This window comes from Taudactylus pleione, unplaced genomic scaffold (genome assembly GCF_031769625.1).
Source record: "Taudactylus pleione unplaced genomic scaffold, aTauple2 ptg000117l, whole genome shotgun sequence".
In the NCBI taxonomy this organism is placed as follows: domain Eukaryota; kingdom Metazoa; phylum Chordata; class Amphibia; order Anura; family Myobatrachidae; genus Taudactylus; species Taudactylus pleione.
The window spans coordinates 19446402-19463988 of NW_028284519.1; the positions used below are offsets into that span (position 1 = coordinate 19446402).

General features: G+C 38.7%; 1 protein-coding gene across 2 annotated transcripts in view; it reads left to right on the forward strand.

Moving 5' to 3' along the window:
• LOC148524683 (inactive hydroxysteroid dehydrogenase-like protein 1) overlaps positions 1-17587 on the forward strand; it is a 62610-nt gene that overhangs the window by 26960 nt on the left and 18063 nt on the right. For both annotated transcript variants that reach the window (XM_088471899.1, XM_088471900.1), the window contains one exon: positions 828-1086. In XM_088471899.1, coding sequence (XP_088328025.1) covers positions 828-1086 — 259 coding nt within the window. The remainder of the gene's footprint in view (positions 1-827; positions 1087-17587) is intronic.

Sequence of the window (17587 nt, forward strand, 5' to 3'; positions counted from 1 at the left end):
AATATATAAGACATGGACACTTGTATTATTTTTTTTTTGATTGAACAAGACTGGAGTCGCTGGATCTTGTGCGCTACTGTGGTTCAGCTATCACCCACGCACACAGACAAGAAGAAAATATGACACTTTAATTGTTTTTTTTTTTTTAAGAATGACTGTAGTCGGGCAGTACAAGGTTGCAACGTGCGTTGCTGGCTGGCTCTTGTGCGCAGATCAATTTATCGGTTAATATATCTGGTGCTCGTCGGCCAGTGTGTACCAGCGATATGTCTGTAAATGACGTCGTTCACATACATATCGTGTCGGCTGCAGATATATCTGTCCATCGGCAAGTGTACACATGCAGCACCTAGAAGATGATGGTCGTTCAGTGTATATGAATGACCATCACCTACTGATATATCTGCTAGGTGTGTACCCACCTTAAGTTCAATGGAACCAAATAGTGCTATCTATGCCTGGACAACTTGATGGTGTAGCGGTTAGCATTGCTGCCTCACACAACTGAGTTCAATTACTAGTAGTAGGGCCTGATTCAGGTCTGAATGGTAGTTAGTGTATTAACGCAGTTTTCCAATTATCGGAAAACTATGCATGCGTATTGCCAACGTTTTCCGGGAGCGCCAAGGTCAGGGTCTGTTGCCGCCATCACGATTGATGGTCGCGATGGTTATAAGAAGCAGCGTCTGACATGAATGACATATATTCTCTGGACAGCAATGCTTGAATGGGTGGTGCTATATAAACTGTAATAATACCTGCAATAAAAATCTGCATTCTACTGATACTTTCATTTCTTCATCTAATAATGCATTTTGTCATTTTAGATGTCCGACCATAGTCTCGATGGTGCAAAGGAGCTGTTGAGTGGCATAAAAAGTGTCTCTGCATCACTAATTCAGGCGGTCTCGCAGTGCTACTACAGTCACATGGAGATCTTGGCTATAGTGGGAGCTGGATACGCATTTTGGAAAAGTCTCAAACTCCTGTGTGGGTGTTATAGTCTGGTGCAGGAGCAAATCTACCGGGGTCTGTTTAGCAACGCCAGCATTATACGGCAATACGGAGAGTGGGCTGTAGTCACTGGTGAGTAGGAATGATATGTCAAATATAAGATTAAGGGCCCCATTTTTCAACAAAGGTAAAGACCAGCGGAATTTTCTGTTTAGTATCACTGTGATACAAAGTACGAATCCACTGCTATTTACAAATACTTACCCCTCTGGCGAGGTGCAGCAAAGTCTTCCTGTTCTGCGAGGTCCTCCGCTGGGGCTAAATTGTTGAAGAGAGTGGAAGTCACCAATTATGTTGCAAGGGGGATATACCACACAAAGCAGGGGCAAAAAGACAAATAAAGAGGGGAGAGTTGCCCAAGAATAGGGGGCATGAGCCCAGTTATGGAGGGAAGGAGTAAGAGTCCCACATTAGGACTTAAGAGGGGGAGAGTCTCCAAATACAAAAGCCCCAGACCCTACAACATGACCCCTTCCATCAGGTATGAAATGCTCTGCAAAACAGAAAAGAGATAGTTTGTCTATATTTCGGCACACATATTTTAGATACCTTTAAAAGTTATATACTTTATTTGATATACATTAAAAAAAAAATATATATATATATATATATATATTGTTCCTAATCCCAAAGCGGGAATGATATTCAGCAAAATAATGGTTTAAAAATAGAGACAGATTATGTGAATAGAAACAGAAATGTGCAATAAAATTTGTTTTCTTCCCCTGTGTGTCCCCTTTTTATTATTCCTTATTATTATGATAATAGATTGTGTTTAATACAAGGAGATAGGTTTCTTGCAATCTCTCAGCAGTGTATAGATGACAGTTTGATATTCCACTATATCAATGGTTTGTCACTGCATAAGTTGATACTGACAGTATTATAACATTTGTTAGTTCGCTGGGTAGTCAATAATTATTCCAGACCTAATGCACAATATATGCAATATGTTATTAAATTGTTATTAATCAATTAACATGGGCATGGTCCGGTTGTTATCAAGGATTATATCCCATCCTGATTCCCCAACGATTCTTGCACCTGTTGCTGCTTCAAGAGGTTTTATATCGCTAAACCTCTACATATACTAGGTAGCTTAAAAAGATTGTTGTATCATTGAGCCTCTACATATACTAAGTAGCGGTATGGTTCTAATCGATTTCAATGAAGTCTATAGGCAACAGTGTTGCTAATCTTGTCCGCTATTGACTGACATAGACTCAAGCCACCAATATGTTATACTCAGTGCACGGGGTTGTTAAAAATCCAACACCCGCTTAAACCACATGCAGCATACATTTAAACACATACAAATAATTATTTTCGGAATTATAGAGGACACACAGCGAACGTGCCGACGCGCATTTCGCTGTGATATGCTTTCTCAAGGCAAGCCGATTGCCACTACCGCCCCAGACTTTATTCATCCCAGAGGACCAATCACGCTCCGTTTAGAAGTCACGTGTTCAGTGCGGCCAATCCCGCACTTCCTTTCATCTCCCTTAAGGGCTCTCTATTTGAGCCAATGATTGTTGATCTTAAATATTAAAGAAAGAAGGTGTGTTCCTTTTGACCAATCATACCACTGCCTATTCTAATCATATACTTCTATTAGTGTGAATGGAACTGACGATAATTAATATAATGGTTCAGTCATAGATACTACTCCATTATGTGGTTTTGACCACCGTAAAAACGCTTTACCCTTATTTATTATATACAGCATCGACTTATCTATATATGGTTATTATCCAGTTTTAATACATCATGATCCATATAAATACTATGATCTATGTCTATATTCACAATTGAACATCAGTGATTTATTATATAATAAACATATATTATCCTAAATGTTTATTGTGACTACGTAAAAATTAGTCTGTTAATAAATTCAAGAAAACCATGGTAATAATTATCCATAGTAAATAAACTTAAATAAATAAAAAGTGTGTATATTAATATATATTGCGCTACCCACATGTCAAAATAAAAACAAATGAACAAATATATAATATATTCATCTATATATATCATGCCATGTGAACATTGCAATCCACATTAAATATTCATAATGTGAATATCAAGAAAAACTTTTTTATCAATTGATAAACATATGTTACCCTGAGTGTATATATGTATTATAACTGTATGGAAGTCATTATATCTTCCAAAATCGATTATTATGCGAATAATTAAAGAAAAGCCATGATAATGATTAATAAAGTAAGTGAGCTGAGTATATAGTTTGAATATGTGTCTACAAGTGAATAAGTGTGCTATTCCTGTGTGAAAACAGTTTTGGTGAACAAAAATCTATATATCAATTCATATGCTAGCGCATATGAATAATTGCATCGTGATTCCTCTTACAATAAATTGTATAATAATTCTATTTATACAAGAGTGCCTAGTGAAGGAAAATAAACATTGTGTATAGTGAGAAAAAATATATATAAAAAACTAAGTGAAAATCTGTGAATAATAAGACAGTGAATACAAGTGTATGATGATTATTTTATGAATCATGTATATAACGTCCAGCTCTACAATTTATCCCATCTATTTGGATATATTGAATCTTCCATATACTATAGTGGTCAACTCCCAGGGCTCCAGCACTTCAATCATTCAAAGATTCAAAGATATATAATATAGATCATGTGGTGACAAACCATATTATTATATAGATAGATGTTTCTCGTTATATTCTTCTCTTTGTATTCTGATCTTCAGAACTTGTGGAGTAAGCCTCCTCCTCTCCAAAAAGATCACCCTTCAGGACCATCCGGTAAGTTTAATATGATGATAAGATCTTATAATCCAAGTTGTATTGGTATTCTGGACTTCAAATTAAGAATAAAAAACAGAGATCCTATGATAGATGTCATATCTTAAATAGGAGTTTCTTCATTAGATCTTGTTCTTTTATCCTTTTTTCCTTTTTCTTTTCAATGTCCTAGGGGCGAAGACATTCATCAGGATCATCTAATAAATGTAGTGTGTTGATAGGCTTATTCTGGTCCAAATTATGCTCCAGTATATATCCCAGGTTGTAATTGATGAATATCACAAAAATGAAGAGTAGCTATTATTCTCATTTAGCCCTTTTGGGTATACACTGTCCATTAAGAAGATCATCTTAGCTTCAGTTTTTAGTAGCTCCTTATCTAGATTTCCTCCGCGGATCCCGATTTGGATATGTTTCATCCCGAATGCTTTCATAAGATTTGGATTGCTATCATGGAATTTGTAGAAATGTCTGGCTACAGATGTTAATGGTTTAAATTTCATTAGGTCTTGACTGGCATTTCTAATTGTACCGGCATGTTCCAAAATTCTTGTCTTTAATGGTCTTGATGTTTTCCCTACATATTTTTTACCACATGGGCATTCAAGTTGGTAAATTGTGCCCACTGTGGTACAAGTGATATAAGATTGGATTGTCCATTTTTTGTTATACTTATCATAAAATTGTTGTTTCGGGATCATGTATTTGCAAGCTTTGCAATGGCCACATCCGAAGGATCCTTTTTTGTTATACAATGATTTCTTTGGGATATTTAGATGACTGTGCACTAGTTTATCTTTTATGTTGCGGGACCTCCTCCAACTGGTCTGTACTCTTATAGGTAAGGTTGTTGCTAGATCACTATCAGTTAGAAGTATTGGCCAATGTTTCTGGAGAATGTTATTTATTTCTCTCCAGCGCACATTGACTGTCCCAATGTATCTCACTATATCATCTCGATATTCTTTCTTTTTTGGTTTCAAAAGTGAGTCTCTTGAATACCTTTTGGTTTCTCGTGTTGTCTTCTTAATTAATCTATTGCTGTATCCTCTCTCTCTAAGTCTATCACATAGTTGTTGTTGTCTCACTATTTGTGATTCCATAGAAGAGCAATTTCTTTTCGTACGTAGCATTTCTCCTTTCGGGATAGCCCGAATAGTAGCAGGTAGATGAGAGCTATCGGAATGTAGAATGCTGTTGGTAGCAGTATCTTTTCTATACATATCGGTCGTGATACGACCAGATTCCTCAATTCGTATTGTTAAGTCCAGGAAGTGTATTTCTTCTTGACTCATAGTATATGTTAATTTAAGGTTAAGGTCATTCTTATTCAAATTCTGTATGAATTCCTCCAAAGTATTTTTATCACCTTCCCATAGTATCAGGATATCATCAATATAACATAGATAAACCAGTATATTGTTCGTATATTTTTCTTGACTATCACTGAAGACCATCTCCCTCTCCCACCACCCCAGGTAGAGGTTGGCGTATGTGGGGGCACATGCTGTCCCCATTGCCGTCCCTCTTACCTGGAGGTAGTAGTGTTCCTTGCATAGGAAATAATTTTTAGTTAATACAAATTCTAGGAGGGTGGTCAAAAAATCATTAAAGTCGCTTGAGATTTCCATGCTCAGAAAATATTTAATGGCCTTAATTCCATTCGTGTGGTTAATGCTGGTATACAAACTCTCCACATCATATGATACCAGCCACACTCCTGAGTTCACATTAAGATCTTCAAGTTTATTGAGTACGTCCATCGTATCCCTTACATAAGATGGTAATGTAAGTACGTACTGGCGTAAATGTTGGTCAACATATACACTGGCTTTTTCTGATAAATTTCCCACTCCTGATACAATTGGTCTTCCGGGGGGCGTCTTCTCATCCTTATGTATTTTGGGTAAGAGATACAGGGTAGATGTTCTTGGTTTTTCTACTTTCAAAAATTCAAAATCATTTTTATTAATGGTCCCATTATTATAGGCCGCAGTGATGATGCCCGTGTATTGTTTCAGATAATTCTGAGTTGGATTAAAGATAAGACGTTTGTAGCAACTAATATCTTTCAGTTGTTTATCAAGTTTATCGATATACATTCGTCTAGGCCACAAAACGACATTGCCCCCTTTGTCAGAGAGTTTGATTACTACCTCTTGCCATTTTGAGATTTGATCTAGTGCCCTTCTTTCACCTTTTGAGATATTATCTATATAAGGTGTATGGCGAGTGAATAAGTTATCCAAATCTTTAAATACCAGATCTTGATATACTTGTACTACTGGGCATATCTTGCTATCTGTAAAAAACGTTGATTTTTTCTTAATTATTGAGCTGTCAAATGGTTTCTTCATATTTAAATCTCTAGAGATTTCGTCCCTTTCCAGTTCTTCCAATATTTGTAATGTTGGTAAATCATCTTTTTGAAGGGTACTGCTATCATAGGTGGATACTTGTAGGTGTTCCTGTTTGGTTGCTTGATTAAGGAAGAATTTTTTCAAAAGGATTTTCCTAGTAAAAAGATGTAAATCTTTTTCACACTCGAATCTATCTAGTTCTTGAATTGGCGAGAATGATAACCCTTTACTTAAAATAGATTCTTGATCTTTACTGAGTTGTATATCAGTCAGATTTATAATTCTCAGTGAATCTTTGTTGGTATTGGAACTGGATATCGCTTTTCTGGTCATTTTCGATATCTCCTCTGTTCCCTTGGTTCGTCTCTCCAATCTAATAAGTCTCTCTTTCTTCTTCCTCCCTTGGCCCCTTCTGACCTTCCACCTATTGTTTCTAAAGTGGATTTCGTTATCTTTGAAGCTTGTCCTAAAAAATCTCTCCGATAACTATTTGGAGGTATACTGATGGAATTCTCTCCCTCTGAGGAATCTATCTCTGATGTAGTATAATTTAAGGAATTGGGATTTCTTTTACGTTGTGGTTGAAGATTCCATTTATAGACTCTATTGTTCAAATAATCATCTCTATCTCTCTGTAGTTTTCTACGTTTTCTCTCGATAATATCGTCCTCATATTTCTCTATTTCTTTTTTGTATTTATCATACAGATCTGCCCAGTTATTTTGTTGCTCATGGTGCGGCGTGAGTCGCGCCACGGACTTGTGGCGTGGCGTGCAGGCCTCTGAGTCGCGCCATGGACTTGTGGAGTACCGCGGTATTCTTCAACGAAGGATATGGTACGGCATGTAATACAGTGCTTAACCGCTGGGTGGCGAGTGCTCCACTTTTGTAATTGCATGTAACATAGTGCTTAACCGCTGGGTGGCGAGTGCTCCACTGTACTGAATGTCTATCATATTCACAGCATTTGCATGAACGCACAACCCATACTGTATTTTTAATGTCGCATAATATACTGTACAAATCACTGCACATACTGTATTGTACATACGGTACGGTGCAGTAACTGAATAGTAGAGAAGTTGCCGGAGTTGTTGTCACGGTATAACCGATACTGTAGAATAATTAGATGCACGCACAGCTTTCACTGATATGGGATGCATTACAGTATGACATTTTTTTTTTTTTTAATTAAAAACAGCAGCGGGAGGAGTGCACAAGGATGAGGCCACTCTCTGTGGTTCACTGTACTGTAGCTGTCGTGTGAACTAGTGGTTAGGTGATCACTTTGGTAGAATTATGGTCCGGGGTTCGATCCCTGGAAAAGAATATACTGTACCGTACTGTATATTTTTTTTTTGTCACTGTCTGCTCTGGACACTGTAGTGCCCAGAGAGGGCTCTGTACTGTACTGTATTTCACTGAATAGTGATTTCATACTGTGGCTATGGTGCGCCCAGAAACCGCAAAACGCAAACATGCGACAACGCATATGCGGGTACAAAATAGCGTTGCATCCCAAACTGATGACATTGGTGATGCTGCTCCAACCTTGCACACTAAGTACGGTAGTAGTGGGATCTGTAGGAGAGAGAGCTCTCTGTATTACACGGTTGGCGCTACGGTGGCTGCGATGGATTAGAAATGGAGGGGGTTACAATGGGATCTGTGGTGCCAAGCCATACGCCATGTAGTGCTATGCTATCACTGAGCATGCGCAGTTGGCTGTATTACTGCAGTCGGTACAGTATTGTATTCTGTTGCATTTCCATCTCTGGCGGGCGCATGCCCAGTAGGAGGGTTGCGATGGGATTTCTGGCGCATGCCCAGTGGTCCGAGAGTCATACACAGTGCATCAGGTCCCTTCCCCCAAAGCAAGCCAAGAGCCTCACATTACCATAATAAAGGAAGCTTTGTTAATCCATTTACTGTAAGCAGTCAGCTCTGCCCTAGTGTCCTGAAAAATGCTACGAATTGTCACCATTGCCAAAGACACCATCCCCCGTCTGCTAGGACAACTAGTGTGCCGCATTTAATGTGCCTGTACTGAATATTCAAAAGTGACGGTGCCCTACAATTTAGCACCACAGAATAGTGATTTCATAACTGCAGGAACTGTTAGTGAAACTACTGTCTAGAATGTGAGACAGGCCTCTGCATCACAAACTGTGCGCCCAGAAACCGCAAAACGCAAACATGCGACAACGCATATGCGGTCTCAGCCTCGCGCACTATGGCTACGTCCCTTGGACTGTGTCTGAGAGTGCTTTCCGTCTGTGAGAGAGCGCTCTGTGTCCAAAGCTGACTGTGCGTTTGATGCGCAAAATAGCGTTGCATCCCAAACTGATGACATTGGTGATGCTGCTCCAACCTTGCACACTAAGTACGGTAGTAGTGGGATCTGTAGGAGAGAGAGCTCTCTGTATTACACGGTTGGCGCTACGGTGGCTGCGATGGATTAGAAATGGAGGGGGTTACAATGGGATCTGTGGCGCCAAGCCATACGCCATGTAGTGCTATGCTATCACTGAGCATGCGCAGTTGGCTGTATTACTGCAGTCGGTACAGTATTGTATTCTGTTGCATTTCCATCTCTGGCGGGCACATGCCCAGTAGGAGGGTTGCGATGGGATTTCTGGCGCATGCCCAGTGGTCCGAGAGTCATACACAGTGCATCAGGTCCCTTCCCCCAAAGCAAGCCAAGAGCCTCACATTACCATAATAAAGGAAGCTTTGTTAATCCATTTACTGTAAGCAGTCAGCTCTGCCCTAGTGTCCTGAAAAATGCTACGAATTGTCACCATTGCCAAAGACACCATCCCCCGTCTGCTAGGACAACTAGTGTGCCGCTATGAATGTGCCTGTACTGAATATTCAAAAGTGACGGTGCCCTACAATTTAGCACCACAGAATAGTGATTTCATAACTGCAGGAACTGTTAGTGAAACTACTGTCTAGAATGTGAGACAGGGCTCTGCATCACAAACTGTGCGCCCAGAAACCTGCAAAACTCAAACATGCGACAACGCATATGCGGTCTCAGCCTCGCCGCTATGAATGTGCCTGTACTGAATATTCAAAACTGACTTTGCCACTACGGTTATGACTACATTACAGTGCACCACAGACGCCTGCCGTAACAAGAGAATTAGTGTCGGCGTGCGTCGTGCGATGTACGACATGCGTCACTGGCTAGTCAAAATGTCTTCTGTCAGGGCAAGACGCTACTCGTCCGGCGAGCTCTTTGTCTTGGTTAAGTGGCGGGACCAAGCGTTCGCCACTAACCAAGACAAAGTGCTCGCCTACAGAGCAGCGAATAATGAGATCTACAGGCTATATGGCATTCGCCGCTCAGGTCGCTCACTGCAGCGCAGGTGGAGTGACCTGCTTCGGAGGGACAGGCCTCGCCTACAGCGAATTCGGAGGCGAATAATTCGTAGTAAGTACAGCATTGCTGTATAATCACATGAATTACAGTATACTGTACAATAACGAATACAGTACAATGCACGACTCTGACATACTGTACATTACTGTACACTGCACTGTAGGGTGTTGGATAGTACAGTATCTGATGATGACTGACAGTTGTTAACACATACTGACATGACTGGCAGACATTTGATTGACAGGCTGATTAAATCTACAGTACTGTACATGGACTAAAGGGTTACACACTATTGTTCGAAAGGTTGCCATCCACTTAAAGATACCGGTATGACAACCACTGCATGATTAGGACATTGTAATAATGCAGTTGTTTGTCAGTACAGTAAGCAATGAGCCTACTCCGAACAAGCAGTTGTTCAGTGCAGGGTCATCAATCATTTGCAAACATGCTTTGCAGATACTGTACAGTAATAGTCATTAAATTGTGGGAGGTTACTGTACTGTATCTACACCGCACCAAAAGTATCCCTCTGTCTGCCAGCTTCAGTCAGTATAATCACCTTTGGTGTAGCAATGTTTAAACTGTATAGTACTGTACTTTTCTTGCATTGTACCGTACTGTAGCCATTGTATTGTTCTGTTTGTTTATATACTGTACAGTACTTTGTTAGGAGCTACAGTAGCCAAACCATTTACAGTAGCACCTTACCAAATAAAGGTAAATACAGCACTGTTAATGTGAATATATTTTTTTCCAATTCAGTCTTCAGTCATGGACCCACAGGGAGGCAGGGACCCCAAGGGAGGCAGGGACCACGCCTGACTCGAGGTAGAGTACAGTATTTACGTTAGTGTTGAGATTGTACAATATTGTGTATTAGTGTTGTAATACTGTACCCTTTTTTTTCTCTCCACAGAACAAATTCTTTTTTTTTTAGGCCTGTACAGGCAGATGGCCCACCACTTAGTGGATCTTTTTTTTAATTTTTTGTTAACTTTATTTTTGTTTATTTATGATTTTTATTGAAATTTGTGTTATTTGGTAAAACGTTTTCTGTCTTTACTTGGTGCTGTGGATAAAGTACAGTATACTGTATTTACATTTATTGATAGTGTAACAACTAAAAGGTAAGAAAATACAGTACAGTAAGTCACCCATTCCGTACTTTTATTAATTGCACTCCACTCTTAAGGGGTGATTTAATAAAGGCAACAGGGATACTGTACAGTATATGACTGTGTGCGGCAACCCCCATTGGCCGGCGCGCCTCTGGTGATTGAAATCCTGTCAAGTAGTATGATACGCCCCTGCATCTGTGTGTTTTTGACTTTTTGTACCTTTTTAATGACAGATGCACGTGTTGGGTCTCAGGCGCACTTAAAGACTGAATTACATACAGTACAAACACCAATTGTATAAATTAATGACAATTTTTATTTAACCTACAGTAACAGGCTTTACAGAGGGGGGGGGGACTTCTTTAGCTTTCCACCCCTGTAGTCCTCTACAGTACCCCGCTTCTTTCTTCTGCCGCTGGCATGTCATGGAGTTCGAAGCTGGACACGGACATGACTACTGTACAGTACCTAGGAGGAAAGATATGACGTGAGAACAGTCCTTACTCAATGCCGACCGATACGCCCTACTGGACCGAGGACTACACAAAAAGAGTTGGCTTTTAAGTTAAAATCATCACTGGCACTTTTGGCCTCAGATGCAGTTTCACCTATACCAGGTGCAGACTCTACCTTGCATCAGAGTGCAAGGTCCACTGTACGCCCTGAAGAAAGGAGGATAGGCAGAGACAAACAGACAGTAAAAGGTATGTTACGGTACATACAGTACTCACCATGGCGTACAGTACATAGCCATAGCGCTACAAGGGTATGGCTATGGCGCAGCACCACTGGCAATGCATTGCAACCCCGCCACTGGGCACAAGCCAGAGATCCTATTTGTACCGTAACCCATCAGAACTGGCTATAAGTTACCACAACGCAAACTGTGCTGACAGTTGACGCAATTTTGCGGTTTAAATGCCGAGTCAGTTTGTACTAGAGAGATCCCTCTCTTATACACAGTCAACTATCAGTTACTAAACATATTAAATTAATAATGTTACCAAGTCTAAGACAGCATTTTCATTGACGCAAGTTTGCGCTCTGCATCTGCCCTACAAACTGCTGTTAGTCCACTACTGTAGCACCTTATGTACTGTAGTAATGAATTTACTATTGTGTATACTGTGCGGTACTGTAAGTCTCGGACAGTGCAGAATGGCACTAGTGTGAAAATTCAACGGTACTGTTGGCAATACAGACAACTGGGTATGCGCCATAAAATAGCGCAACTTAATGTATGGCTTGGCTCCACTGGACAGGGGGCACACATTCCATTGTGATTAAAATCTGACCACTGGGCACGCGCAGACATTGACGCAATTTTGCGGTTTAAACGCCGAGTCAGTTTGTACTATAGAGACCCCTCTCTTATACACAGTCAACTATCAGTTACTAAACATATTAAATTAATAATGTTACCAAGTCTAAGACAGCATTTTCATTGACGCAAGTTTGCGCTCTGCATCTGCCCTACAAACTGCTGTTAGTCCACTACTGTAGCACCTTATGTACTGTAGTAATGAATTTACTATTGTGTATACTGTGCGGTACTGTAAGTCTCGGACAGTGCAGAATGGCACTAGTGTGAAAATTCAACAGTACTGTTGGCAATACAGGCAACTGGGTATGCGCCATAAAATAGCGCAACTTAATGTACTGTATGGCTTGGCTCCACTGGACATGGGGCACACATTCCATTGTGATTAAAATCCGACCACTGGGCACGCGCAGACATTGACGCAATTTTGCGGTTTAAACGCGCAGTCAGTTTGATATACAGAAACCAGTTTCTTTAACAGGGCCCATTGCCACTTGATGGTCATAATAAATAACTATAATGTCCGCGTTCATGTCAGCGCCGGCATTGACGCAAGTTTGCGTTCTAAGGTACAGTACTGTATGTACAATAATAAAAATCCTAGTTTCGCTGTTTGACTCCCGAAGCACTGGGCAGACATGCGCTCCACATGTACTGTATTGAATACTGAATATTTTAAGTGAAGATTTTAAAAATAAATTAAAAAAACATACTGTATTTTCAAGGTCTCTAACCCACGGAACAAGAAGAGAGGAGAAGCAGTGAGACTAGGCATTAGACCGCTAGGCCACACGCTTCACCCATTAATAGAGTTCTGTAGTTTGTAAAGTCTAATGTCTAAGCTTCTGTCAAACAATCATCGGCCGGTGATACAGAACATACCGTACGGTACATTGGAAAGTGACACCTGGTGGGCAAAATGTTGTATTACACATCATGAAATCACACGCATGCGCTATGTAGTTTAGGAAAAGTGACACCTGGTGGGCAAAAAGTTGTATTACACTTAATGAAATCTGACGCATGCGCTATGTAGTTTAGGAAAAGTGACATCTGGTGGGCAAAATGTTGTATTACACGTAATTACTTTTTTCACTAATAAACTTTCTTTGTGGCGCGACTCATGGCGTGGTGTGTGGCGCGCCATACGTGGCGTGAGAGATAGCGCTGTGATGCCACGTTATAGCTGGGCACATCAGTACCTCTGCTGAAATTTCTCAAGAGATTCAAATGGTCTCAGCTTTTCTTCTAATTCTGAAATCTCCCTTGTTAGTTGGTCCAATACAATTTCATCATGCTTTATCAACAATTTAATAAGATCTTTAGAGCATTGGGTTAGGATATTTTCCCAATCACGTTTCAAATCACCATTGGCCAATTCATACATAGGGAATAATTTCAATCTAAGACCCCTTGGGATTAAATCACCCCCAATATACTTATCAAAAGTGGTCTTATTCCACTTAGTGGTCTTATTCCAATAAGACCACTTTTGATAAGTATATTGGGGGTGATTTAATCCCAAGGGGTCTTAGATTGAAATTATTCCCTATGTATGAATTGGCCAATGATGATTTGAAACGTGATTGGGAAAATATCCTAACCCAATGCTCTAAAGATCTTATTAAATTGTTGATAAAACATGATGAAATTGTATTGGACCAATTAATAAGGGAGATTTCAGAATTAGAAGAAAAGCTGAGACCATTTGAATCTCTTGAGAAATTTCAGCAGAGGTATGATAAATACAAAAAAGAAATAGAGAAATATGAGGACGATATTATCGAGAGAAAACATAGAAAACTACAGAGAGATAGAGATGATTATTTGAACAATAGAGTCTATAAATGGAATCTTCAACCAAAGAAATCCCAATTCCTTAAATTATACTACATCAGAGATAGATTCCTCAGAGGGAGAGAATTCCATAAGTATACCTCCAAATAGTTATCGGAGAGATTTTTTAGGACAAACTTCAAAGATAACGAAATCCACTTTAGAAACAATAGGTGGAAGGACAGAAGGGGCCAAGGGAGGAAGAAGAAAGAGAGACTTATTAGATTGGAGAGACGAACCAAGGGAACAGAGGAGATATTGAAAATGACCAGAAAAGCGATATCCAGTTCCAATACCAACAAAGATTCACTGAGAATTATAAATCTGACTGATATACAACTCAGTAAAGATCAAGAATCTATTTTAAGTAAAGGGTTATCATTCTCGCCAATTCAAGAACTAGATAGATTCGAGTGTGAAAAAGATTTACATCTTTTTACTAGGAAAATCCTTTTGAAAAAATTCTTCCTTAATCAAGCAACCAAACAGGAACACCTACAAGTATCCACCTATGATAGCAGTACCCTTCAAAAAGATGTTTTACCAACATTACAAATATTGGAAGAATTGGAAAGGGACGAAATCTCTAGAGATTTAAATATGAAGAAACCATTTGACAGCTCAAAAATTAAGAAAAAATCAACGTTTTTTCCAGATAGCAAGATATGCCCAGTAGTACAAGTATATCAAGATCTGGTATCTAAAGATTTGGATAACTTATTCACTCGCCATACACCTTATATAGATAATATCTCAAAAGGTGAAAGAAGGGCACTAGATCAAATCTCAAAATGGCAAGAGGTAGTAATCAAACTCTCTGACAAAGGGGGCAATGTCGTTTTGTGGCCTAGATGAATGTATATCGATGAACTTGATAAACAACTGAACGATATTAGTTGCTACAAACGTCTTATCTTTAATCCAACTCAGAATTATCTGAAACAATACACGGGCATCATCACTGCGGCCTATAATAATGGGACCATTAATAAAAATGATTTTGAATTTTTGAAAGTAGAAAAACCAAGAACATCTACCCCGTATCTCTTACCCAAAATACATAAGGATGAGAAGACGCCCCCCGGAAGACCAATTGTATCAGGAGTGGGAAATTTATCAGAAAAAGCCAGTGTATATGTTGACCAACATTTACGCCAGTTCGTACTTACATTACCATCTTATGTAAGGGATACGATGGACGTACTCAATAAACTTGAAGATCTTAATGTGAACTCAGGAGTGTGGCTGGTATCATATGATGTGGAGAGTTTGTATACCAGCATTAACCACACGAATGGAATTAAGGCCATTAAATATTTTCTGAGCATGGAAATCTCAAGCGACTTTAATGATTTTTTGACCACCCTCCTAGAATTTGTATTAACTAAAAATTATTTCCTATGCAAGGAACACTACTACCTCCAGGTAAGAGGGACGGCAATGGGGACAGCATGTGCCCCCACATACGCCAACCTCTACCTGGGGTGGTGGGAGAGGGAGATGGTCTTCAGTGATAGTCAAGAAAAATATACGAACAATATACTGGTTTATCTATGTTATATTGATGATATCCTGATACTATGGGAAGGTGATAAAAATACTTTGGAGGAATTCATACAGAATTTGAATAAGAATGACCTTAACCTTAAATTAACATATACTATGAGTCAAGAAGAAATACACTTCCTGGACTTAACAATACGAATTGAGGAATCTGGTCGTATCACGACCGATATGTATAGAAAAGATACTGCTACCAACAGCATTCTACATTCCGATAGCTCTCATCTACCTGCTACTATTTGGGCTATCCCGAAAGGAGAAATGCTACGTACGAAAAGAAATTGCTCTTCTATGGAATCACAAATAGTGAGACAACAACAACTATGTGATAGACTTAGAGAGAGAGGATACAGCAATAGATTAATTAAGAAGACAACACGAGAAACCAAAAGGTATTCAAGAGACTCACTTTTGAAACCAAAAAAGAAAGACTATCGAGATGATATAGTGAGATACATTGGGACAGTCAATGTACGCTGGAGAGAAATAAATAACATTCTCCAGAAACATTGGCCAATACTTCTAACTGATAGTGATCTAGCAACAACCTTACCTATAAGAGTACAGACCAGTTGGAGGAGGTCCCGCAACATAAAAGATAAACTAGTTCACAGTCATCTAAATATCCCAAAGAAATCATTGTATAACAAAAAAGGATCCTTCGGATGTGGCCATTGCAAAGCTTGCAAATACATGATCCCGAAACAACGATTTTATGATAAGTATAACAAAAAATGGACAATCCAATCTTATATCACTTGTACCACAGTGGGCACAATTTACCAACTTGAATGCCCATGTGGTAAAAAATATGTAGGGAAAACATCAAGACCATTAAAGACAAGAATTTTGGAACATGCCGGTACAATTAGAAATGCCAGTCAAGACCTAAAGAAATTTAAACCATTAATATCTGTAGCCAGACATTTCTACAAATTCCATGATAGCAATCCAAATCTTATGAAAGCATTCGGGATGAAACATATCCAAATCGGGATCCGCGGAGGAAATCTAGATAAGGAGCTACTAAAAACTGAAGCTAAGATGATCTTCTTAATGGACAGTGTATACCCAAAAGGGCTAAATGAGAATAATAGCTACTCTTCATTTTTGTGATATTCATCAATTACAACCTGGGATATATACTGGAGCATAATTTGGACCAGAATAAGCCTATCAACACACTACATTTATTAGATGATCCTGATGAATGTCTTCGCCCCTAGGACATTGAAAAGAAAAAGGAAAAAAGGATAAAAGAACAAGATCTAATGAAGAAACTCCTATTTAAGATATGACATCTATCATAGGATCTCTGTTTTTTATTCTTAATTTGAAGTCCAGAATACCAATACAACTTGGATTATAAGATCTTATCATCATATTAAACTTACCGGATGGTCCTGAAGGGTGATCTTTTTGGAGAGGAGGAGGCTTACTCCACAAGTTCTGAAGATCAGAATACAAAGAGAAGAATATAACGAGAAACATCTATCTATATAATAATATGGTTTGTCACCACATGATCTATATTATATATCTTTGAATGATTGAAGTGCTGGAGCCCTGGGAGTTGACCACTATAGTATATGGGAGATTCAATATATCCAAATAGATGGGATAAATTGTAGAGCTGGACGTTATATACATGATTCATAAAATAATCATCATACACTTGTATTCACTGTCTTATTATTCACAGATTTTCACTTAGTTTTTTATATATATTTTTTCTCACTATACACAATGTTTATTTTCCTTCACTAGGCACTCTTGTATAAATAGAATTATTATACAATTTATTGTAAGAGGAATCACGATGCAATTATTCATATGCGCTAGCATATGAATTGATATATAGATTTTTGTTCACCAAAACTGTTTTCACACAGGAATAGCACACTTATTCACTTGTAGACACATATTCAAACTATATACTCAGCTCACTTACTTTATTAATCATTATCATGGCTTTTCTTTAATTATTCACATATTAATCGATTTTGGAAGATATAATGACTTCCATACAGTTATAATACATATATACACTCAGGGTAACATATGTTTATCAATTGCTAAAAAAGTTTTTCTTGATATTCACATAATGAATATTTAATGTGGATTGCAATGTTCACATGGCATGATATATATAGATGAATATATTATATATTTGTTCATTTGCTTTTATTT